Source organism: Phascolarctos cinereus, unplaced genomic scaffold, assembly GCF_003287225.1.
Source record: "Phascolarctos cinereus isolate Bilbo 61053 unplaced genomic scaffold, phaCin_HiC Scaffold_5;HRSCAF=322, whole genome shotgun sequence".
Lineage (NCBI taxonomy): Eukaryota > Metazoa > Chordata > Mammalia > Diprotodontia > Phascolarctidae > Phascolarctos > Phascolarctos cinereus.
The window spans coordinates 231,887,937-231,913,671 of record NW_027555958.1 but is presented as its reverse complement, the minus strand read 5'-3'; the positions used below and the strand labels follow the sequence as shown (position 1 = coordinate 231,913,671).

Sequence of the window (25,735 nt, the reverse complement as noted above, 5' to 3'; positions counted from 1 at the left end):
TTCCTTCTCCAGCTCATTTTACAGATGAGGAAACTCAGGCAAACAGGATTAAGTGACTTGCCTAGGGTCACACAGCTAGTATCTGAGGCCAGATTTGAACTAAGGAAGATAAGTTTTCCTGACTCCAGGCCTGGTGCTCTAGCCACTGGGCCACCTAGTTGCCAACTCCCCTAAAGGACCTACGAGATCATCAAATCCAGCCCCCTCATTTTATAGATGATGAAACCAAGGCCTACTGAGGTAAAGGGACTTGATTAGGGAGGATTTGATCCTAAGTCTTATCCCTTATTGTACCTTACTGCCTTTCTACTCAAGCTTCTTGAAATCAGTAACTATATCTCTATCAACAAAGAATCTTAAAAATACTTATTAAGCAGCTATTATGTATAAGTAGAAACAAAGACAAAACACAGTCCCAATTTTCTAGTTTATAATCCAGTTATCTTTCCCATCTTTATCTTTCTCCTCCCTCCCTAGTGCCTAGAGCACTGCCTTACTTACATATAAGAGGCATTCCATAAATGCTTGTTCAAAGAAGGCTTGCCTGTCAAATGAAGGCTTTGGACTAGATCACCACTAAGATGCTTTCCATCTCAAAGGACCATAATCTTACTAATTACTGTGGAGTAGACTAATTGGTCTTTATGGAAAACATAGGATCTGAGATGGGTCTTGAAGAATGGGAGGATTTGGAAAGGTAGATAAGAGGGAGGAAAAAAGGGTTCCAGAAACGGAAGTGTCCAGGGATGAAACTAGGGAAGTACCAAGAGTATTAGGAGCATAAGAAGGAGACTGGCCCAGCTTAAACATAGGGGTCACTCAGGGGAATAGTGGGAGCCCAGTCTGGAGAAACTGTTTGGAGTCAGATTGTGGAGGGATTTGAGATTCTACAAGCAGTGGGAAATTGACCCTGCAGGGAAACGCATGAAACATATCTGGATGGGCCAACTTAAAAACTCTTAGTTTGGAGACAGTTCTGGATGTCTTTCTATGTTCACCCCCTGGTAGGCCCGACACCGCCAGGGTTCTCAGCTTGGAAATGTGGACACTTTCGTGTAGACACTTCCCCAGGTTAGATTTACGAGGAACTCAAGTTCAGGGCTTTCTTTACCTCACCCAGAGCCCAGGATGAAAATAATCTCCCTACAGAGACTTATTTCAGGGAAGAGGGCCATCTCCAGTTGTCCTGATCTATATCTTGCCACTGGACCTGGATGGCTCTGGAGGAGAAAGTGGGGCTGGTGATCTTGCACAGCCTTCCCTCCCTCACTTAAATCCAATTCAGATGCATGTCATGGCATCACCTCCCTGATGTCCTGGTACTCTTCGAGAATGAAGGACAACAATAACCTCTGTAAGTAGCAGAAGCTGCTCCGCTGGGGACCCAACTAGAACTTACCAGTTGGGTCACAGAGCTAGCTCTCGCGCTCGCTTGTGCTCTCTCTCTCTCTCTCTCTCTCTCTCTCTCTCTCTCTCTCTCTCTCTCTCTCTCTCTCGCTCTCTCCCCTTTCCTTCTTTCCCTTCCCTTCCCTTCCCTCAGTCCACATAGGTTATCAAACCCTTACCTGCAGGTTGCTCTGCCCAAAGGAATGTAAATTTTGACAGCAGAAACCTAGAAAGATATCTTGGGGCTTATGGGCTAGATTTCTTTCTTAAGGACCGGGCCTTAAACTCAAATCACTCTGGCTCTTATAGATTGGCCAACTATAGGTCCCAGGCCAAGTCCCACTTGGTCATTGTTTGGGCTTTGAATGCCTCAGAGTGAAAGTAAATAGCAACTGTTTCTCTTTTGGCCAGAAACCCTGAGGGTCTTCCCCTCCCAGATTGATGTTTTGTTCTTTTTTTTTTTTTTTGACTAGGTAAAGAGGTCTTTCTCCACCTCATTTCTGACCTAGCCTTAATCACTGATTGGGCATTGCCTCAGTCAAACTGAGACCTGTGAAAGACTTTCGCTTAAAAAGCCAAGGTGTCCCACTGCATCCCGGGCCATCTCCTATTATCATTGCCACCGAGCCCAGATGGCTCCAGAGGAAAAATTGAGGGTGGCGGCTTTGCACAGCCCTGCCTCATTTAAATCCAATTTACTCACATATCATGGCATCACTTCCCTGATGTCATGGTCCTCTCTTTGAGAATGAAGGACAAACAAAAATAACAATTTCAGAGGCTGACATCAGGGAATAATAACCTAAGATCACTTCCCCAACATGAAGTAGGAATATAATTGAGATTAAAATAGATTAGAGCTTCTAATTTTTTGTACTGGATTTGGAGTCAGAGAAACTGGATTCCAATCCTACTGCATTTGCTTATTAACTAGGTAATCCTGGGCAAGTTACTATGCCTCTCTGGGCACCCGTCATCTGTAAATGAAGGGATTGGACTAGAGGGTCTCTAAGATCCTAAATGTTTCCCCTAAAAGGTCTTGATATGAGGATGGCATACAGTTCCTTCCACATCCTGGTGGTAGGGGTGCCGTGTCCCTTGTATCTGGAAAACCTGCGTAAAAATTTTTGTCCTTCCCTTCGTACCAGAGAAGAAGTCTGAATTATTATGGTATTAAAAGATAAAATATGTTGATATTATACAATACTGTACATATTTTTATGCATTTCTGAGTTTCCAAACTTTTTCTGTGTGATCTGCTGGCCTTTGCATGTCATCTTTGGCTTCTACAAAACTCCCCCCAAATCACTATTTAATTTCATATGCCAACCTGAGATATACTGAAACCATGATGGGGAAAGTCTCGATGTGAAAGAGATAACTATATATGTATTGGTGAGTTCAGCAGGGTGGGATGGGAATGGGGAAGAGATGGGGGTGATGGTTTAGGATGGGAATTTGCTTAAAGGGAGAGAAAATAGGAGAAGCCACAGGTTCTGAAATACTCAACAATCAGATGATTTCTAAGATCCCTTCTTATTCAGAAATGCTATGATTTTAAAAGAGCTTGGTTGTGAGGTGAAAGAAGAGGCTGGAAGAGAAGATAAAAACAATCCTAGCCCATTTGCTTCTAAGGAACACCAGGGACAACCTTACTTGTGATACTTTGAAACTCAGACTTTTCCTTTTTTTGTAAATTTTATGCCATCTGCTTCCTTGAAACTACTAGCAGTAAAAATTCTTAGAATACTTCTAAAAGCCGATGGACTTGTTTCAGAGACAAAAGAAAAATGTAGGTATTAGGGTGTTATCCATCTATTCCAAAATAGACCTGCCTCTGAGAATCATAGGATTTTAATAGATGGGAGGCATGTTGACAATCATCTAGTTTAACTCCATCTTTTTCAGTCATTTCAGTTGTATTTGACTCTTTGTGACCCCTTGTGGAGTTTTCTTGGCAAAGAAGTGGTTTGCCATTTCTTTCTCCAGCACCTTTGACAGATGAGGAAACTAAGGCAAACAGGGTCAAGTGATTTGCCCAGGGTCACAGGGGAAGATGAGTCTTCCTGACTCCAGGCCTGGCACTCTATCCACTGTGCCACCTAGCTCTCCAACGTCCTCTTTTGCTAATGTAGAAAATAGAGCCCAGAAAGGGGAGTGATTTGCCCAAAGTCACAGAGCTGGTTAGTAGAAGAACCAGGAGTAGAAGCTGAGAGTCAGGAGGGGGAAACAAAACAAAACAAAACAGTGGAGTAACAGGGAGTGGCCCCTAGAAACACACCAGCCAAGTCAGTCCCTGGAGTGCGAAGGCAAAGGAACAAAGGATAAGTAAGTGACTTATGCACTACTCCAAGAGGGTCTGAGCCAGCAGGACACCACCTGACTCCAAAAATGGCTCTGGATGGTACTTAAGACACACTAAATTGCAGAATTCCCACTGACAGGTTGCCTCGCAAACCTTTAGAGTTCCGTTCTTGATCAGGCACAGTTTAGGGCCTCTCAATTAATACAGTAAGTGATTTTCCTCCCCACCCCATTTTAATTTTCTAAATGATAAAAAATACATGTATATGTATATATAAAGTATATATACATACTATTTAAAGCAAACTCCATTTCTGAAAAATACAGAATTCCAAAAAGATAAAAATTAAGTTCACTTTTTTTCCTCAAAAAATAAAGGCTTTAGGATAGGATTCCTTTTAAGTTCCCCTAATGCACTGAAAACAGGGTTTATTTTATACTTCGATTCAAGTGGAAAGCATCGGATTTGGAGTCAGAACACCAGGGTTCAAATCCTGGCTCAGCTACTTCCTGCCCCTAAAACTGGGGGGTGGGGAGGGGTTGGTGGATTAGATGATTTGTACAATCTGTTCCAGCTCTAAATCCTATAATTGCATGATCCAATTCAGTGTGTATTTATTGAAAGCCAGCTACATGCTAGTGTGGAATTCCCAAATATTCAATTAATGAAGGACTTTTCAGGAATGTGCCTTTCGTATGAAAATGAGGGACAGCTGCATTTGTGGCTTCCCAACAGATTGCAAACTAGAGTCTGGAGAACCTGAGACAGATGGGCTACTGCTCATCCTTAGAAGGGGCCCTGGTCAGGGCTGTTGGCTTCAAATCAATGCTGTGGTGCTAAAGAATCTGGTCCTGTCACAGAATCGGGGAGGAAGGCCCTTGGAACTCCATTCCTACCAAATCCTGTCTCTGACTACCTTGTCCAAGTCCCTAAACCTCTCTGGCACTCAGTTTCCCCTATGCAAAATTAGGGTATAGGATTAGGTAAATTCTGAAGTCCTTTGCGTTTTTAAGCCTATGATCCTACTTAGCAGAAGTGGCATTGGCCTAGGAATCAGGAGACCTAGGCTGGAGTCCCAGTTCTGCTGCTAATCTGCTGTGTGACCTTAGACAAGTAAGTTACTCCCCTCTCTGGGCCCAAACTTCCTTCTGGATAAAATGAGGGGCTTAGGCCAAGATGGCCTATAAGATCCCATGACTTTAAGGTTCAAAGTGTGGTGGAGCCAAGAGAATGATGCTATTGACACTACAGGGAGAGGATTTCTAGGAATACCATCCCCTAGTTGCTATAAGGTAGGCGTTCTTAGCCTTGCTCTTTGACACTCTGGTGAAACCTATAGAGTCCTTCTCTGAATAATGTTTTTAAATGTCTAAAGTATAATACATAGGATTACAAAGGAATCTATTTTGAAATAAGATGTAATTTTTTTCCCATCTAAGTTCATTTTATCCTAGACCCCAAATTAGGAACCCCTAGTTGTAAGGGAAGGCAGAGCCATCCCTCAGCAACTCTGGCATACTAAATGGTTACCAATAAAAACCCCCTCAATCCGTGGTCCCCAAGTTTCATGCTCTTTGCCTCCTCAAATTAGATTTTATTTTTTATGTCCTGGTATCTCTGGCTGCCGCTTGTTCAGAGAAGATGCTTAATGATGTTTATGGAACTCACTCTGAATTAACATGGATTCAGTGATTTCCTGGATCTGAAGGCTGAGATCTCTGTTGCCCAATTCTCCTCACTTACCCCTAGTGAAACCTTCCTTCCAGGAGGGTTCATCCTAGGTTAGAAGCAGGTCAGTCAAGCTGCATGCAAAACAAGGATTCATGGGGAGCAGGGACAGATGTCCAATTCTAGACATTTGCATGCCATTCATTAGGCAGGCCCAGGGAGAGCAGTCCAGACCCTACTTTAAGTCAGGTTCCTTGAAGAGAACTCTTCAAATCACTGACTAAGCAAGTTAAGTGAAGTCTCTGTGTTCTCTAGGGGCAGAGGAATGGAAAGGGTGATCCCCTTGGGCCCTGTTCACTTCTGAGAAATCCAGATAGAAAACAAGCTTCCTATAGGATGTAAGCTCCACAAGGGCAGGGACTTTATCATTTATTCTTTGTATCCCTAGCACTAAGCCTGACACAAAGTAGACATTTATGAAATGCTTGTATTGGGGGCTGTTGGGCGGCACAGTGGATAGAACACTGGCCCTGGAGTCAGGAGGACCTGAGTTCAAATCTAGCCTGAGACGATTGACACTTACTAGCTGTGTGATCCTGGGCAAGTCACTTCACCCTGATTTCGAAGAAGAGAAGGAAAAGGAGAAGAAGGAGAGGAGAAGAAGGAGGAGGAGGAGGAGGAGGAAATGCTTGTATTGGATTGCCCTAAAGCCCTCCTAGCCACTCCTCATTCCCAGTCCTGCCCTTCCCTCCCTTTGCACGGCCTCCTGAGATCCTGCCGTAGATTTTTATTGAATTTCTCTTAAAAGTACGGTACTGTGAAAGTTAGCAGTAACCTTAAAAAGAAAATCAAATAAAACTCTCCCCTGTCTTTTTTCCCCTTCCTCACCCTGAAAGCTGCCTTTGAGTCTAAGTTAGGAGAGGGAGGATGAGGGTCTGACATCAGCAGTCACTATGTCAACCTGGAATGCCCTTCAAATAACACAGAGGGAATAAGGAGGGAGGAAATCTGCAGTGAATGGAAAACCCAGACATGGGAGCACTCCTCCCCCTATCAAAGGTAAAGAAGCCTTGTCAGAGTCTGAATCCGAGGGGCTTAGCTGGCAGGAGCCACATGAAGACTTGGGGACAGCTGTTTGGCCTATTCCCAAATCCTGAAGGGCTCAGATCACACAGAGAGCTCCAAAACATTGTTCTCCCAGGGACTTTGGTAAAAACGCCAGACCTTTACGTGGGACACTGTGTGGAAACTGATATGAGACACCCATCTCCACAGGCTCCTTGGGAAAAGGGAAAGGAAAAGGAAGAGAATTTATTAAACACCTACTATATGCCAGGCATGCTAAGTGAATTACAAATATTATCTCATTTGAGCCTTACAATAATCCTGTGAGGTAGGTGCTGTTATTATTCCCATTTTATAGTTAAGGCAACTGAGGCAAAGAGAGGTTGAGGGACTTGCCCAAAGTCACTCAGCTAGTTATCTGGAGTTGGATTTGAACTCAGGTCTTCCTGAGTCTAGCTAGGTCCAGAGCTCTATCCCCTATGCCAACTAGCTGCCTTGGTCAGTTATCTCCTTTGAGTGAGAGTAGAATTCATTATTATTATTTTTTTTTTTGGAGTCACTTAACCAGTGACTTGCTCAAGGTCACACCACTAGTATGAGGCCATAGTTGAACTCAGGTCCTCCTGATTCCAGGACCAGGAGGCTACCCACTGCTGCCCCAGTAGAATTCATGATTAATGATAATGGTAACCACACTAATATATTTACAGAGCTTTTTAAAGTTTACAAAGTGCTTTCTTTACAACAGTCCAGTGAGCTCGACAGTACCATTATGATTAATCCTATTTTTCACATGAACTTGAAGCACAAATGACTTTCCCAAAATAAAATGGAGAATAAATGCTGAAACTGGGATCCAGACCCAGGTCTTCTGACTCCTGGTTCAGCACTCTTATGACTATACTGTATTCCCTTTTTTTAAAAATTATTTTTTGGGGGCATCTAGGTGGTGCAGTGGATAGAGCACCAGCCTTGAAGTCAGGAGGACCTGAGTTCAAATCTGACCTCAGACCAAACACTTGACACTTACTAGCTGTGTGACCCTGGGCAAGTCACTTAACCCCAATTGCCTTAAAAAAAAATTATTTTTTTTTAATCAGCAAAAATCCATCTTCTCTTTCTCCCATCCCCAACTCCCCCCAATTGAAAAAGGAAGAAAACCAAAACTCTTGCTATAAACATATATAGTAAAAGCAAAAAAACCCCAAAACTCCAAACATAATTGCTATATCTCCCCTCCCCCAAATCTCATTTTTGCATTCATTTAACTTTGCATCTTTCACCTCTCTATAAGGAGGTGGGTAGCCACCACATTCCTTTTTTTTTTTTTTGCAGCACAATTTTATTGAAAATACTTGAGTACAATATTAGAGGAAATAACAGGAAATTCATTTTGTAACAGTGACCTGATCGACATAAGCACCACAAATAATACAATTCTTGGACATTAACAATAGCTAATAAAGGAAAGATATGGTATAAATACTTACTGATTGATATGACAAAGTTTTGGGGTGAGCAACTTTGGTATGATCATGGTTCCCTAGTCATATTATTTGGAAAGTGACATAAGCTGGTTCTACATGCACGTAGATGAACTGGATGTAAATAAAAGACTTGGCTAGTTTCATTTACTATGGGCCAATCTAGATAGACTCACAGGAAATAGAAAATCTAAAAGTATCAGTATCTTCTCTTGAAGCAACCTTTACAGACTATTCGATCTTTCACATGTACCTGGTTCTACCTGTATATATGTAAACACAGCCATATTTAATATCATAAATTTATTTTAAAAATAGGCAAAAAAAAATAATGTTAAATAAATGATAAAACAATGTTTTCTCATCAGAGCAGGCTGCCTATACCACATGCCTTTTTAAGCTGGGTAAGCAGCAGAGGAGAACCTGTGGCCTGAGTCAAGGGCCAAGATCCCTCATCACGGCCTCCTCCCTTCCCCTCCGCTCCCTCAGGACTAAGTTTAGGAGTTTTCTATTTTCACTTCCCCAGTTCTCCTCATCCCTACCCCCCCCATCCCCTGAACAAACTCCCTCAGCTACTACAGAGACAAAATAGCAGAAGTAAATGACAGACCAATGCAGATTTCCTCTGCCCAGCCAAGAAGCATTTATTAAGTGCTTACTATGTACCAGGTCCTGTGCTAAGAGCTGGAGAGACACAAAAACCCAGTCCCCTACAGTAAAGGGGCTTGCATTCTAGAGGGGGCTGTCTCGGCAGCTACACAGACCACCAGCAAGGTCTATTGGACAAAGGTGCCAGGACTCCAGAGTCCTATCCTCAGCCCTGCCACCTGGGGGTAAGTCTCTTCTTCTGCCCTGGGTCTGGGAGTCCTGTGACTGGCCAGACTCAGGCACCACCTCCATCTCACAGGTAGCCTTCAGTGAAGAAAAGTGACAGGCCGTCTTGGAGGGAAGGGCAGGGACAGAAGCAAGAAGCAAGAGCTGGAACGGCATCATTAGCACTCCAGCTGTTTGTGGTTCTTTATGAGTTTCCTACAGACTCCACTTAAGAAATCCTATTCCTGGAAAGTTAGAGAGAGGGGGAAGAAGAGGAGGAGGAGGAAGCCCAGCAATGAGTCATGAGGCTGGAGCCCCATGGAGCCAGGGTGACTGCCGGCCCTGAGAGCATTTCTCTATGACCCTTTCCTCCTGCCTTCATCTTTCATTTCTGGCTGGCCAATAGATCCAGGCTCCGAGTGATCAAATGCCCTGATCCACCTAGTATTCACTAGGTACCACATGCAAAGGCACTGTGTCAGGCAGTGTGTGGGATGTTGAATTCTATTAGCATTCCCTAACTCTTTAGGATCTTTAAAAACTACCTAATAATTTTAGCTAACAATAGTATATAACAAATAGTTATATTTGTTTATAACAAATGGTTATAATAGTTTTAGCTAACAATAGTATATAATAAATAGTTATATTTGTTTATAACAAATAGTTATAATAGTTTTAGCTAACAGTAGTATATAACAAACACTAACTGAACAGTGGCAGTCCAGAGAACTGGGTTCTACTCCCAGCTCTACCATGAATTTGCTGTGTGGTCTTGGACATGTTGCTTTCCTTCTCTGGGCCTCACCTCCTCCGTAAAAGCAGGGAGTGGACTAGAGTATCTCTAAGGTCCCTGACAACTCTGACATTCTAGGAAAGGGCGATTCCACAAGTGGCTCAGATAATGAAGACTGAGAGCTAAGAGGATGAATTATCAGTGTGGGCTGAGGCAGTCAGGGAAGGTTTCCTGGAGGTGCTCCTGGGACCAAATCCCCAGCTAGGATTCTAATAAGCAGGGAGGTAGGGGTGGGGTGGGATAGGTAAACAAGCAGAAGGAGGGCACCAAGTGGTCCCTAGGTAGAATTTCCAGGCTCTCAGGCTCCTGTTTCCCCCCCTTTTTTTTCTTTTTGGTGAGGCAATTAGGGTTAAGTGACTTGTCCAGGGTCACACAGCTAGTTAGTGTCATGTGTCTGAGGACAGATTTGAACTCAGATCCTCCTGACTCCAAGGCTGGAGCTCTATCTACTGTGCCACCTAGCTGGCCTCCTGTTTTCCCTTCTTCCTTGACCTTTTTCATTTTTGAAAGAACAAACACAACTTCCCTACCTCCTACTTTCTCCTCCCTCCCCCTACCAAATCTTATCCTGTTGGGCAAATAGACTCTAGGGTCATGTTAATCCTATATTTATTTGTATACCTAATTCATTCTCTCCTCACCCCCAGAATGAAAGCTCTTTCAGGACAGGGTTGTTTCTCGTATTTATTTTCGAAGCACCTAGGATAGCGCCTTGGACGTAGTAGGTGCTTAATACTTCTCAGCAGAATGGAATGGAATAAATGCTGGTTGACTGAATATTCAGAGAAGGCGGAATCGCCTTCAGGGCAGGGTAGCGGTGGGGTTGGGGGTGGAGAAAGAGTTGGGGGCAAAGACAGTGACCTTCTGAGCCCAAATGACCCCAGAGCTACAGGCTGGAGGGCAGCCTCTAATCGGATCCTGGGGAGTTAGTTAGGGACAGAGGCTTAATTCTGTTGTTGTAACCCAGAATAATCCCAGTGACCCCAGTCCCGCTTATCCCAGGTCCTACTTTAATCCACAGTCCCTGCCAGCCAGGGGGTAGCCACAGCTTTCCCAGGGGGAGGGCGACAAGGGGAAGGAAAGGATGCAGCCAGTAACTGACCATAATGAAATCCTTCCTTGGTAATTAGCAGGTGAGAAGGACAAGAGGTTAAAAAGCCCCAGCCCTTTCCAGAGGGACTCCTGAGTAATCAGTGATTGCCTCACGCAAAAGCAGAGAGGACGGATTAGTCCAAGGACAGAGGGAGCTTTAGAGGGCATGGGGAGTCTTAAGGGGGTGGTCCCAGGAGAATATAAAGGAAAGATTGGTTGGGCTAGGAAGGGGGCCATGGGCTTATGTGACCAGAAGGGAAGAGAGATGATCATAGATGGGTAAGAGATAGTATGGAAAGGAGGAAACCACAGAGGGGCTATGGAGTGTATATATGGGGAGTGGGTTGGAGGGAGTCAACCTATCCTTCCCGGAAAATATAGAACCATAGAACTGAAAAGGGCCTTAGAGATCTTCTAGTCAAGAGAGTTCTTAACCTTGTTGGGGTAATAGATCCCTTTGGAAGTCTGGAGAAGCCTATGCACCCCTTCTCAGAATCACATTTTTAGATGCATACAATAAAATACATCAGATTCCAAAGAAAACCAAAGATATTGAAATAGTTATTAAAATAATAAAATTTCCAAGTTCACCCTGCCCTCCCCCCGAATCTATCCATAGCTTCCCTCAGGGATCTGTGGACCTCAGGTTAAGACCCTGTGATCTAGTTCAACCCTCTTATTTTAAAGATGGACTGAGAGGTCCAAAGCAAAGGAGTGGTTTGCTCAAGGTCACACGGACAGCTAAGATACTGAAACAAGATTTGAACCCAGGTTGGAAGACTTGAAATCTAGGGCTCTTTGGCCAGCACCACGTAAATTGGCTACAAAAACACAACAAAGGATTATATAATACATGTACTGCAGAGGGGGAAGTTGGAGGGAGGAAGGGGGTGGCAGGTTGAGGGTGTATGTGCAAAGCTCCAGGCAAACCACAGAACACCTCCAGGAAACAGGAGCACAAACAAAAGTCTCCTTCACACCCCCAGAAAGAAAGTCACAGGTCAGCCTTCTCTGCTGGTGCCAACCAGGTCTTGGCTGAGATTAGCTCAGTTCCACCTATAAAAATGCACCTCCAGAGGCCCAACAAGAACTGAACCCTAGACCAAGTACTCTTTGAGGTTTTCTTTAATCCTTTATTACAGGAGGCTGTGAACTTAAAAAAAATTGTTAATAATTGTATTTCAATATAATTGGTTTCTTTTGTAATCCTATGTACTTCATTTATTGAAAAACTTTATTTTGAGGGGTCCATGAGCTTTATGAAACTGCTAGAGGCATCCATGACACAAAAAAGCGGTTAAGAACCCCAACTCTAATGAGATGTAGGAGAAAGAGCAGAAGACTTTTGTTCCATCCCTGAACCTGCTTGCTATTTGCTGGTTGTGCAACCCCCAGAAAGTCTCATGAGCCTCTGTTTCCTAATCTACAAAAGCTAGAAGCCAGGTGGTACAGTGGGTGGAGTGCTGCATTTAGAGTCGAGAAGACTTTGAATTCAAATCCTGTTTGATACTGGGCAAAGTAATTTTACTTTTCAGTTGCAGAGTGCTTATCTGTAAAATAGGGATAATTATAGCACCTACCACATAGATTATTGTGATGATCAGAAGAGATCACCTATACAAAGTGCTCTATAAACCTGAAATTACTATATAAATGCTAGCCATTATTATTGTTGTTGTTAATATTATTATCATAGTAATATCTGTACTAGGTTGATGTGGGACCAAAATGAGAGAGCATGTGTAAAATATTATCTGAACATTAAGAACAGTAATGATAGATATACACTGCAGAGATTTTGGGGTGGTGGCCTTCTCTCTACTTCACTCAGCCAAATGGCTCTGGGGTACAAGCCAATTAGAGAGGTATTAAGGAAACCTACAATGGGCGGGACTGGGTCTGGCATAAAGGAGAGAACACTGGCCCTGGAGTTAGAGCTCTTGGGCTCAAATCCCTCTTCTGATACTTTATAGCTGTATCACCTTGGGCAAGTCACTTTGGTGGGTCTCAGTTCTCTCATCTGTAAATTAAGGAAGTTGGATTTGATGACCTCTGAGGTCCCTTCCAGCCCTAGAACCATTAGCCTATAATGTTCATGTCACCTTTGGGTCCTGGGCATCCATCTACCAGACACAAGGTAACCAGGAATCAGAGAACCATACTCTGGACTCTCTAAAGACACTCAAGGCTGCTTCTCCGCCTCAAAGTCAGGGTAGAGTGGGTGGCCACCCACCAGGAAGCTGACATGCGAACAGTATAGCTCTATTGAGCAAGGAGGAGGGTGATGATGGAAGGATGGAGAGGACTCTGGGGAGCACAACTTCCCTTCCCGGGCTTCAGGAAGCAAGGGAGCAGCCTGGCTTAAAAGGAAGAACCACAACTATGAACACAAGAGCTTAAAGAGTGCTTTATGATCACGAAGTGCTTTCCCATTCATTATCTCGTTTTATCCTTACCACAACCCTGTGAGGTAGACGGGGAAGGTATTATTCACATCAACCCCATTTTACAGATGAGGAAATTGAGGTGCAGTGGTGTCGAAGGATTTGCCCAAGGTCACACTGCTAGTAAAGGGTAGGGAGTCATGACTCAAACCTGGAATCTTCTGACTCCAAACACAGTGTTCCTTCCACAAGACTCATTAGGACAGGAGATCTTACCTAGAGTTAAGGGGTCTGATGGGCATACCAGGGATAGTTAGGCAACCATGCCAATAAGAGAGGATTCTAATATTTTTTTCTTAAAATTCTATCAGCAAAAATACACGTACATTCTAAGCTGCATTCTCCTTGTGCATTTGGGTAAGGGGACAGGGGTGGGAGGGTGGGGGTAGAGAGTGAGGACTTCCCCAATCCATTCCAAGTTCCTACCACCTTCGCCCTAAATTGATTTTTCCACCACATCTCTATTACCACTGTCTCCCAATGGGCCAAACCCCATCACCCTAGGTTCACAGGCAGAAGGTTGAGGGTCTAGTCTTTAGCTATTTGTGTGACCTTGGGAGAGTTGCTTCATCTCTCTCAGCATCAGTTCTCCCCCCCCCCCATGTCTAACAAGACAGGAAAAAAGAGCTGAGGAAACTTGAGCAAACAATGCTGGAAATAATCTTTAGATAGGACTGGTAGAAATAAAACCCCATTTGTATAATTCCTAGTCCTTTTCAAAGTACTTCCAAGTCAATTGTGAGAATGTATGATTCTCCTAATTCTGGAAGACTGTCAGAATAGATATTAGCCCCATTTGAGATGAGAAAATTGAGTGAAGCGCAGAGCCAGTCAACAGCAGTCAGGATTAGAATCTAGGGCTTGACTCCCAGTTCATTCTTTTCATACTTGGGCTTTGATATATGCAATCCTTCCCCCAACCCCCATGCCATACATACCCACCCACCCCAATTCCTGTTTGACAGGGTGGAGGGCCAGCTGCCACACCCACCAGCACCCAGCACCTCCAACTCAGTTAGCACACAGGAAACCCTAGAGAACAGACTACCCAATGCAAGCTTTATTTTCCACCCCTACTTGTGCTGGGATGAGCCCAGGCTGAGTCAGCTGTGTGCCTGGGCCCTGCCCTGGGGAGAGGGAGCTGCCCTGATGAGCTCCTGGACCTGCCCAAACCTAAGAAGGATACTAGCCACCTCTTGCATCCAGGGTTTCCTCTTCTACAGGGTTCCACTTCCCTCACTAGGTTCTAAGTGTCAGGGAAGACTGAGGCAGAAATGTTTCCTTCTCCTTCCTCTTCTGCAGTTGCTACCTTTGGCTAATCTCAATCGGCCTACCTATGCCCTCTGCTTTGCCCAGCTCAGAGCTCAGAGCTTAGATGAGGATACGGAAAGAAAAAAGTTTCATACCCATTTCCTTCCTTCTGAATTAAGAACCAAGAAGGTCCTGTGAGCTCTGCCTGGCACATGAACACACAGGGTGTATCAGGGCAGACCTTGGGCTCTACCTCCTCCCCCAAACACACAGCTTCAGATCATAAGATCTGGGACAAGGGAACTCAGAGGCCATCTGGTAGAATCCCCTCCTGCTACATATGAAGAAACTGAGTTCTGGGAAGTCATATGACTTGCTCAAAATCAGGAAGATGGTAAAGCAGTCCCACGCCATCATCTTGCAGATGAGGGATGCTCATTTTGAGTTCATCCTCATAATGGCTGCCCCATCCCTTCCTCACCAGCCCTCTTTGCTCACTGACTGCATAAACTGCAAATATCTGGGGTATGTTTTGCATTTGCAGAGTTTGTTTCTGTGTTTCACATGGTGGGGGAGGGGTCGGGGAGGCTGTGCTTATAAATACCTCAATGTCAGGGGTCAGGTCTACACAACTTTTCTCTCTATTTACACTATCATAGATTCCTCAAGTCCCCCTAGCCCACCACTAGTGCAAACCCTGCTGCCACTGACATAGCTCGTAGTAAATAAAGGATCCCTGAAGCAGGAGACTAGAACCAGCCAGTGTCCAGTGACTGCAGGGGCCCCAAGTGGGGTTCTTACAGCTTGCCCTTGCTATATCTCCAGGGGCCCAAGCTCATCTGTGACTGGCCCACAACTGAACCTTCTTTCCCTCCACTCTCCATTTCCCCCAAATTAGAGGAAGTGCAAATTGCAGTGAGATGGATTGATAAGGTGACACACAGCCCCAACCCTGGGGCTTGGCTGAATTGTCCACTAACTTCTTCCTTTCTGACCTTGCTAAGCAGGGAGTGCAGCAGGGGCGTGAAGTAGAAAGGGTCAGGGGATCTGGGTGACCTTGGATAATTTACTAAAACTTTCTGGGCCTTAGTTTCCTCACGTGTAGAGTGAGAGGGGTGGAATACATGGCCTTCGAGCTCTAAATTTATGATCTTATGACCACTTTTCCCACCTTCCCAGCTCCTACAAATTTCCTCTCTTGATCCAAGCCCTTTTCTTTCCAAGAGAGTCCCTTTAGACCACTAGAGAAATCCAGACCCCAGAATGACTCTAATGACAGGGATGGAAGCAGGGGGAAAGTCAGTATTAATAAGTGAAAATGTGAGTCATTTCTTCACATGTACTGGCACCAAGGGCAGTCAACCCCCACCTCTATTGACTTTTTCCGCTGATAGAAAACCCAAACATGCCAAAGTGGGAGGGGCAGCATGAATAGAGAGAATGGCTCTGATGACCCGGGAACAGCTGGCTCCCCTGCGGCTCCTCTGACCAACCTGGACAAATGTAGCAACACTAGGCAGGGCCTGTGGCAAGGTCAGGGCCTGGAAGTGAGGGGTAATGGCAAGGCAGGGGAGTCAAGAGAGTCCTTAGGCACTCTCCTTGATTGAGTTAGAACTTTAGAGCTCATTTAGTAAAAACCTCCCCCCCCCCCCCCCCGTGAGAGAACTGAGACTGGGAGAGGGAAAGTGATTCAGAAAAAAAAAAACCGCTTCCAGATCAGAAAGACAAAGGGGGTGGGGAGGTTAGGAAGTTCCATTGGCGGGTCCTGCTACAAAGCCTCGGACAGTGAGAACTAAAAAAAAAGTTACTTAACCAACACAGGGGAAGAAAAAACAGTCCAGAAAGAGGACTGTGGGGATCTCAGGAAGGAAGTCCTGTGTTGGGACCCTTTGGGATCCCCTCCATGCACGCTTCAGATATAAACACACACACCCCTCTGGATTCTAACAGCACCTCCTTCTCAGAGCCCAGCCCAGTAATCAGTCCCCTAGCTCTCCTCCCCCTTCCCCAGCAGTTTCTCTCTCTCCCCAATTCACAGGTTCTAACGCGTCCCTTTCCTGTCCACCCTCTTCTTCGAGTCTCACGTCTCCCCTACTGTGCACCGAGCCCATGGCGAGAGCCTCAGACTCGCGCTCTCTGGGCACATGCTCAGATCTCTGCAGGGAGAACGGGAGCGAAGACACTGGGCCAAGTCCTTCAGCGGGGGCTTTCGAGGGACCCTTTAATTCCCTGGCCCCACCCACTGGCAGAGCTCTCCCCTTTCTGGCCCCAACTCCAGAACCGACTTACCAAAGTTCCTGCTCCCCTCTACGGGGACCTCCTGGGTGAAGATCCAGGGCGGGTTGGTGGCATACAAGGAGGTGGTCGTGGGAGTCGTATGTTTCTTCCCAAAGAGTTTGCTGAAGGTCCCTTGCACGGACTGGTTCTTCTTCATCTTGCCTTCTATCTGTGTTGGGGTGCGGAGGACTCCCTCCTCCTCTGCGCTGAGGCTCCGGTTAGTTTGGGTGAACTCTGCCCCGGCCTGTCCCCGACGGGAAGATTCTAAGAAGCCATGCCCCCGTCCCCGGTCCTTACCCCGTCACAGGCTGCAACGGGCTGCAGGTGCTGTCGGCTCCGCAGCCCTTCTGGAAATGGGAGGCACCTGGACAGGTAGAAGGGCTGGTTGCTGTTGCCTGGCCCCGCCCAGCCGCCGCGCCACAGCAGCCGCCCCACCACCCAACTCCCCTGGTCACATTCCTGCCTGCCTCCTGCCTACAACAAGCCATTGTTCTGCTGGCCTAGCTCTCAGGTGGTCTAGGGATCTCTGCCCAGCAAACCTCTTTTTCTCGATGGCCATCTAGGACCTCCCTGGCAAGTCTTTGGAAGACCCTTTGAGTTCATGTTCCTTCACATTCTCTGATTTCTCCCACTGCCCCAACACCTATTGAGGAGAGGGTTCAAAGTCCCACAAGACCCAGGTGCATTCATGGTGGTTCATAGGACCAAAGGTACGATTTAGAACAGAAACAGAGCTTAGAGAAAATCTTGACTTGTCCAGTTGTCCCAGATAATAAGGAATAGAAGAAGATTTCAAACCCAGGTCCTTTTTCTCAGTCCTTCAATCTCATTCCACAAATGTTTACTAAGTGTGAGCTAGAGGCAGCATCATGGCCTGGTAAATAGTCCACTGAACTCGGGAAGGCTGGGCTTCGACTCCCAGGGACTCTTACCAAGCTGAAACTTAAGGAGCTCAGACACTTACTGTGTGACCCTGGATAAGTTACTGAACTTCTGAGTGCCTCAGTTGTCTCATCATGTAAAATGAAAAGTTTAAACTTGATGGCCTCTGAGGTCACTTCCAGTTCTAAATCTGTTCCTGTGACCATGCAAGGAACAAAGAAAACTGAGGTTTCTTTGGGAAAGCCACCAGAAGCCCGAGCAAGTCCCAGGACATGCACTGTTGCCTTGGGTGGATATAACACTCTTCTGGGTCCTGTTTGCTCCAGGGCCTGGAAGGGAGAGGGAAAGACAAGGAGGAAAGGGCAGGAGTCAGGCTTATTATGCCTCTTGACAAGCACATCAGCTGGGGAGGCTGAGAAGTGTGTGACTCAGTGACAGAGCAGATACTGGACTTTTCCCTGAATTACCCACCTAGCAGCCCTTCTTTCCAGTTCCTTTGTCCTCTAGCTGACTTACAAAGGTCCAGAAATGTTCCAGGCATCCAGATACTTGTAATTTTGATTTGGCTTTACCAGTGATGGCTCGATTGTGTGGCATGGACCTGAATAAACTAAGTGTCCCCCAACCTTTGAGACATCTAGGACCTGATGAGGTCCTGAGATTAACTGTTCTTGTTCCCCATTCTGTAAGGATGCTTGTTGTGCCACCCACTCATGTCCAAAGCCCATGTTTAATTAGAGTACCAAGTATTGGAAAGAGCAAACAAGTTAAGTCATCAAAGCTTTTGTGAAGTGCTTACCATGGGCCAAGCACTGTACTAAGTACTGGGAATACAAATAGGAGCAGAAAGAAAGTCCTGGCCTTCAAGGGGTTTATACTCTAATTAGGGAAGACAGCACATGAAAGGCAGCAGAAAAGGAGTGGGGATGGGGGGAGAAGGTAGCCATGAGGTAGGGAGAGGAGTGGAGCCTGTAGAGGAATGGAGATATGGCTGGCTTGGGATCTTCCCTTGCAATGGAGGGTCTGGGAGGGTGGAAGCAATCAGAGGAAGGTGTTGAGAGGCGGTAGTGTACTTCCAATATGGTGAAGTCCAAAGGAAGAGTAAACTTCCAGAGAGAGGAGGCTTCTGTGGCCTTGGAGAGGCAGGAGTGGAGGGGGCAGCTAGGTAGTGCAGTGGATAGAGCATTGGCCCTGAAGTCAAGAGGACCTGAGTTCAAATGCAGCTTCAGACCAAACATTTGACACTAGCTCTGTGACCCTGGGCAAGTCACTTAACCCCATTTGCCTAAGGGGAGGAAAATTCTGTCTCTGGTGCTCTGACTAAAGATTAGAGAGGGGTGACCAGAACAGGGGAATGCAGATGGCCCTCCAAGGGGATACAAAGAGAGGCAAAAGACAGTCCCTGCCCCCAAGGAGTTTACAATCTATTGATAGCAGGGCTGTTGGAGGAGGGAAGGGCTTGACCGAATTTTTTCCGCATTCTTCCCCTTCCCTCCTGTGACCATGAATGCATCACTTATCTTTTGAAGTTTCCTTCTCTGTAATATGGGATAATAATACTTGTACAACCTCCTCACACAGGAGTGGTTTGAGACAAAAGTTCTTAGACCTTAAGATACTAAAGAAATATGTTGTTTAATAATAGAAAAGAATGTACCGAGTGCCTGTTATCCACTATCAATCAATCAGTAAGCATTTATCAAGTGCCTTCTATGTGCCAGGCACGGTATTAGTCTGGGGATGCAAAGACAAAAGTAAAACAGACCCTGCCCTCAAGGAGTTTTCATTCTGGTGGGGGAGGAGAGAGACAACATGTACATAAGTATATATAAATTACATAAAATAAATGCAAACTAAATTTTGATGGGGAGGGCTCTGGCAGCTGGGGGTCAGGAGGGGCTTCACAGGAGAAGGTGGTGCTTGAGCTGTTTTTAGAGGAAGCAAGAGATTCTATGAGGCAGAGGAGAGGTGGACAGCCAGTAAAATGGCTTGGAGTAGCTGGGAGATAGAAATGTGTCCAGTATGGCTAAGCACTATGTGTAAGAGATTCTTGCCCCAAAGGAGCCCAGTCTCATCATAGAGAACAAGATATTATACATACACATATATGAATCTATGTACATAGATAATAGATCAATTGATAGATAGGAACTGGACCTATTATTTCATTGACATAGGGAGCTCCAGGATGAGGGAACTCTTTCTGCCAGTGCAGATTGACACTGTCTCTGCAACTTATAGTCTTAGGGAGTTTCCTAGAGTTCTGAGAGGTTAAATGACTTGCCTAGGGTCACACAGTCAGTATATGGCAAAGGCAGGACTTGCTAGATCTTCTTGGCTCCCAAAACAGCTCTCTATATACCATATGCCTATATATTGTTGCATATATCGATATTGCATATCCATCTATCATCTATCAACCCATCTCTATGTCTCTATCTACCTGTCTGTCTCTATATCTCTGTTTATCTGTGTAGCTATCTAATACCTACCTATTTCTTTATATCTATCTGTTTCTCTATATCTATGTATTTGTATCTATCTACATCTATCAATCTATGTATCTATACTGTTTAATTAGCTAATTTCTATATCTACCTATTTTTCTATCTATATCTAGCTACATGCATCTGTATTTATGCATCTGTATCTGTCTATATATCTATATCTAATTATCTACCTATTTCTGTATCTATATCTGTCTGTCTGTCTCTATCTATATGTATCTGTAGATATTTGTCTATATATCTAATTATCTACCTATTTCCGTATCTATATCTGCCAGTCTGTCTCTATCTATCTCTATCTGTCCCTATCTATATGTATCTATAACTATCTGTCTATATATCTATATCTATCTGTCTCTCTCCAAAAATGAGAAAGGCATGCAGGATGTAATGTAAAGAGCCCTTGGGTTTGGAGTCAGAAGACCGTTGCCACTTCCTGGCGATGTGACTGTGGGCAAATCACTTCCTCTTTCAGGCTCTCAGCTTTTTAATCTATCAAATGAGGGGGTTGGAGTGTGTTCTCTGAAGTCCCTTCCATTCTGACACTTTGGGATCCTATGGGCACAGGCAACACATGCAACAGGAATTCAGAGAAGAGGACAGATTTTTGTGCCAGCTGGAGTGGCCCAGGAAGCTTTTTTCGAGTAGCATTTTGTTCTTTTTTTTTTTAAAGGCAATTGGGGTTAAGTGACTTGCCCAAGATCATACAGCTAGTAAGTGTCAAGTGTTTGGTCTGAAGCTGGATTTGAACTCAGGTCTTCCTGACTTCAGGACCAGTGCTCTATCCACTGCACCACTTAGCTGCCCCTATGATTAGCATTTTAAGATAGGAAGAGAGAAGTAAAAGCATTCCAAGTTGGGAACTGGTAGGAAGTACATAGGTGCTGGGAATTTAAAAACAAATACAGGATTCCCCTCAAGAAGCTTACATTTGTGGTTGGGGAGGCAAGCTCAGCCTTCGTGAAACACCGAAGGGGAAACTGAGGACTAACATGGGAGGTACTGACAATAGGCACCGTAGAGGCAGCCAGGTAGCACAGTGGATAGAGGGCTAGACTTGGAATCAGTGTAAACCTGTGTTTGAATCCTGCCTGAGACATTTACTAGCTATGTGACCATGGGTAAGTCATTTAACTGGTGCCTGCCTCAGTTTCTTCATCTGTAAAATAGGAATAATAATGGCATGTACCTCATAGAGTTGTTGTGAGGATGAAATGAGATAACATATGTAAAGTGCTTTGCAAACCTTAAAGTGTTAGTTCTTGTTATAATTAGGTATTCTAGGATTTCAGAGAAGGGGAGGCCATTGTGGGCTGTCGGTGTTCAGAGGTCGTCACAGAATAGGTGGGTAGGATTTGTATGGGTGGAAGGAGACCAACCATTCCAAACAGAGGGAACAACAGGAACTAACTTAGCATGGAGATAAAAACAAGCAAGAGGTAAATGTGTTTAAGGGGAGATCAGAAGGGAAGAGGCATGGAGGTGTAGTGGACAGAGTACTGTTCTCCGAACTGGGAACCACTTGGGTTCAGGCCTCATCTCTGACAATTTCTGGCTGTATGACCCCAGGTAAGTTACTTAACCTCTCTGTGCCTTATCTACAAAATAAGGGGATTGGACTCAGTGACCTCTAAGCTCCCTTCCAGGTGTAAATCAGTGATCCCATGACCTACCTAATGGGAAGAGAGGACTCATAAGAGGAGTGGTAGGACTAAGACTGTTAGGTTAGAGGTAGCGAGTACATTATTTTTTCTTTATTTTTAGTTTTCAACATTTACTTTTACAAGATTTTGAGTTCTAAATTGTTCCCCCTCCCCAAGATGAGGGACTGTATTTCTTGAGGGTCTCAGTTTGGACTTGATTTGTGATTCAGTGGAAGGAATACTAGACTGGGAATCAGGAGCCCTGGATTCCAGTTCTGCCTCAGACACATGTGTGACCTGGAGTTAGTCATTAGAGCTCCTTGGCCTTCAGTTTCCTCATCTATAAAATGAAAGATTTAGACTAGATGGTCTCTGATGTTTCTTCCAACTCTAGTTATTATTCTATGACAGATAATAAGAAGAAATGTAGATTCTTGAGCAAGGGCATGATGAAAGTAGCTGGTGTGTGCAGTCAGGATTGGAAGAGCTGGGACTAGGAAGAGGCAGGACAGACAGAGAGAGAGACAGCCCCCTGAAGCCTACGCAGATTTGCCAACCAGGGCTTGTTAATTCATTTTTCTTTAATTTAATTTGTTGTCCTAATACTTTTTGGTCTTTTATGAGCTATCACTTTCACTTCCCAGTCACTTCACTCTTCCCTCTCCCCCACTTCCAATGGAACCTTTCCTTTTAACAAGGGCAGCTCGGTGATGCAGTAGATAGGTGATGGACCTGGAGTCAGGAAGACCTGAGTTCAAATCCAGCCTCAGACACTAGCTGTGTGACCGTGAGCAAGTCACATAACTCATTTGCCTCAGTTTTCTCATCTGTAAAGTAGGGCTAATAATAGTACCTACTCCCAGGGTATAGGGATCAAATGATATGATAATTGTAAAGCCCTTAACATGGTGCCTGGCACATAGATAACATCTAACAGGGCATGCTTCATTCTCTTGTCCACTACCTCTTTCTGGAAAGAAAGGTCATATTTCAACCCTTTCCAGCAATGCAAGGATCTAAGATATCTTCAAAGGCCTCATGATGGAAAATGCTATCCACATCCAAAGAAAGAACTATGGAGTCTGAAAGCAGATTGAAACATACTATTTACTATTTTTTTTTCTTCTGTTGAGTTTTGTTTCCTCTTTCTGGTGGTTCCTCCTATTGGTTCTAATTCTTCCTTACAACATCACTAATGTGAAAATATGTTTAATAGGAATGTATTTGTGTAGCCTATATCAGATTGTTCACCATCTTGGGGAGGGAGGTGGGGAGGGAGGGGGAGAAAAATTTAAAACTCAAAAGCTTATGGAAGTGATTGTTGATAAATCAAAATAAATTAATTTTAAAAAATAGGCCAGTGTAGCTGCATCATGGAGTTTGTGGAGGAGATATAAGAATACCCTGTGGCCATGGGTTTTGTTTTGTTCTTATTTTGGTAACTTTGGACACATTTGGCAGCTAGGGTTCAGTGAGGGGCACTTCTTTTTTTCCAAAAAACCTTGTTTATAAAATTAGTTTGGTTTTTTTTTTCAGCCAAGGGAAGGGGGAGGATTACATACCTTCCAGTCTTGGCTGGAGAAGAACTTGGGGTTAGGCAGTTTCCCTGTACGGACCACCAAAATGATGTGGTTTAGAGGTTCAGGGGTTCTGGGAGCCCAAAATCACAACACACGGGTCCTGTCTCAAAGAATTCTACCCAAGCCTTCCTTCAGTCAAAGACAAGGTTTATTAGAACATCCATCATATTGGGCAGACTCTTAAGGAGTCTGAATATTAGTAAGCTATTGGCTAGATTATAAGAATCTGAGCCGTGGCTAGATTATAAGAATCTAAGCAATGGCTAGATTACAAGAATCTCAGTCTATAAAATTAGTTTTTTAAAAAAAAATTGAGTTCCAAATTCTCTTCTTCCTGCTCCTCCTCCATCTCTTGAGCTGACAAACAATATGACATTGATTATACATGTGAAGTCATGAAAAACATATTTCTCTATTTTTGTTGTTTTTAAGTTGTTTCAGTCATGTCTGACTCTCTGTGGCTCCATTTGGGGTTTTCTTGGCGAAGATACTGGAGTGCTTTGCTATTTTCTCCTCCAACTCATTTTACAAATGAGGATACCGAGGCAAACAGAGTTAAATGAATTTGCCCAGGGTCATACACCTAAGTAAGTGTCTGAGGCCAGATTTGAACTTAGGAAGATGAGTCTTCCTGGTTCTCGGGCCAGTGTTCTATCCACTCCACCACCTAGCTGCCCCTATTTCTCTATTAGCCATATTTCAAAGACATGTGTGTGCACATACTCACATGAATACACAAACACACGCATAAAACAAGAAAAATAAAGAATGTAAAAAGAATATGCTTTAATTTGGATTTAGAATTCATCAGTTCTCTTTCTGGAGGTGGATAGCATTTTTCATCATGGTTCTTTTGGAATTGTCTTGGATCATTGATCAGAGTAGCCAAGTATTTCAGAGCTGATCATCCTTACAATATTGCTGTTAATGTGAACAATGTTCTCTTGGTTCTGCTCACTTCACTTTGCATCAATTCATCTAAATCTTCCCAAGTTTTTCTGAAACCACCCTGTTCATAATTTGTTACAGCACAATAGTATTCCATCACAATCATATACCACAACTTGTTCAGCCATTCCCCAATTAAGGGGCACTTCTTAATAGTGCTTTTTAATAAATGTACTCCCCTACGCTATCTATAACTATTTATTTGGTGGTATGTCTAATTGCATGCATTATCGTGAAGGCTCAAAGCCTCCATTGGACAGTCAAATACAAGAGATGCAACTTTTACACACAGAAGTTTCCCACCTTATGTAGGACAAACAAAGGTCACATCATGGCTGGCTCTGTGAACTCAGAGTAGGGAAATATTGGAGGCCAGATTCTGTTGCAATCAGTCAGGCATAGGGGGTTGGATCTTGGTGGTCTGGAGGAAATGTGAAGAAAATGCTTAATTTTTTTTTATAATCTTTAGGAAGAAAAGGTGGTAACTTGGGAATAGCTTGGATGCAAGAGAAGAAGGAGAGGAACTGAAGAATAAGATTGGCATGGTGCGGTTTGATTGAGAGTCAGAAGACCTACCTTGGACAAAGGAGAAGGAGAAGGGAATAAGCACTTATTAAACACCTACTAAATACCACCACTTTGGAAATATTATGTCATTTGATACTTACCCTGGGAGGTAGGTGTTATTATTATCCCCATTTTACAGATAAGAAAACGGAGGCAGACAGAGGTTAAATAACTTGTCCAAGGTCACACAGCTAATAAGTGTCTGAGGCTGGATTTGAATTCATGTCTTCTTGATTCCAGGCCACAGGACTCTATCTATCCACTGGGTGACCTATTAGTTGTCTCAACCTCTCTGATCTTCACTTTCCTTATCTCTAAAATGAGGGAGTCAATTACATGACCTTTAAGATTTCTTCCAATTCTAAATTTTTGATCCTTTGACATCTCTGAAAGTTCTCTTTTTTGTTTATTTATTTTATGCCCATGCCAGAGGCTGGAAAAATAATACAAACTAGTAAAACTTCAGGGGGGTATGGGTGTAATGTCCTTCTTGACATCTTGACCCTTTCACCAGAATCTCCTAAAGTATTTCTCAAACAGGAAGCTGTTACACTTCTTTTATAGATGGTTGAACAAAGCCTAGAAAAGGCCTTGCATCCAAGCTGTTACCGAGGCCGTCAAAGTGACTGAGGTGGGGAGCAGAACCCAGGTTTCTTAAGATTTCACCCACCTCCAGCATCCTCCCTCTGTCTCTTTCCCCTGGATTTCATCCTCTTAGCTTGGCAAGTTTCAAGATGGGGAGCACAGGGTAGGAGTAGGGGTTCCTTAGGGCAAGGATGGGGCCTAATTCTGCATCCAGTTCAACGCCCTTAGTGTTGTTTATGTCAGCCCCAACTACACTCACCTAATAATAACAATCCACACCCCTGGTCCCCCTCCCCACCCGAAGTAAAAGAAACAGTCAAATAACAGGGCTCCCTCCTGGAAACAGACAAAAGCACCATTCCTATGATTAAATAGCCAGCTTCATAATTACCTTATAACCCAGCAGAGCAAAGTTTATTGTCAGTCACCTGAGATCTGAGAT

General features: G+C 44.3%; 1 protein-coding gene and 1 long non-coding RNA gene across 2 annotated transcripts in view; one reads left to right on the top strand and one right to left on the bottom strand.

Moving 5' to 3' along the window:
* Positions 1-16,959, bottom strand: part of CUNH6orf132 (chromosome unknown C6orf132 homolog) — a 47,496-nt gene extending 30,537 nt beyond the window's left edge. The window contains 1 exon segment of the mRNA XM_020979752.2: positions 16,594-16,959. Within this exon segment, the coding sequence (XP_020835411.2) occupies positions 16,594-16,738 (145 nt within the window). The 5' untranslated portion in view covers positions 16,739-16,959.
* Positions 1-25,735, top strand: part of LOC144457590 (uncharacterized) — a 38,605-nt gene that overhangs the window by 9,329 nt on the left and 3,541 nt on the right. The window contains exon 3 of the long non-coding RNA XR_013487021.1: positions 24,611-24,817. This is a non-coding gene — a long non-coding RNA (uncharacterized LOC144457590). The remainder of the gene's footprint in view (positions 1-24,610; positions 24,818-25,735) is intronic.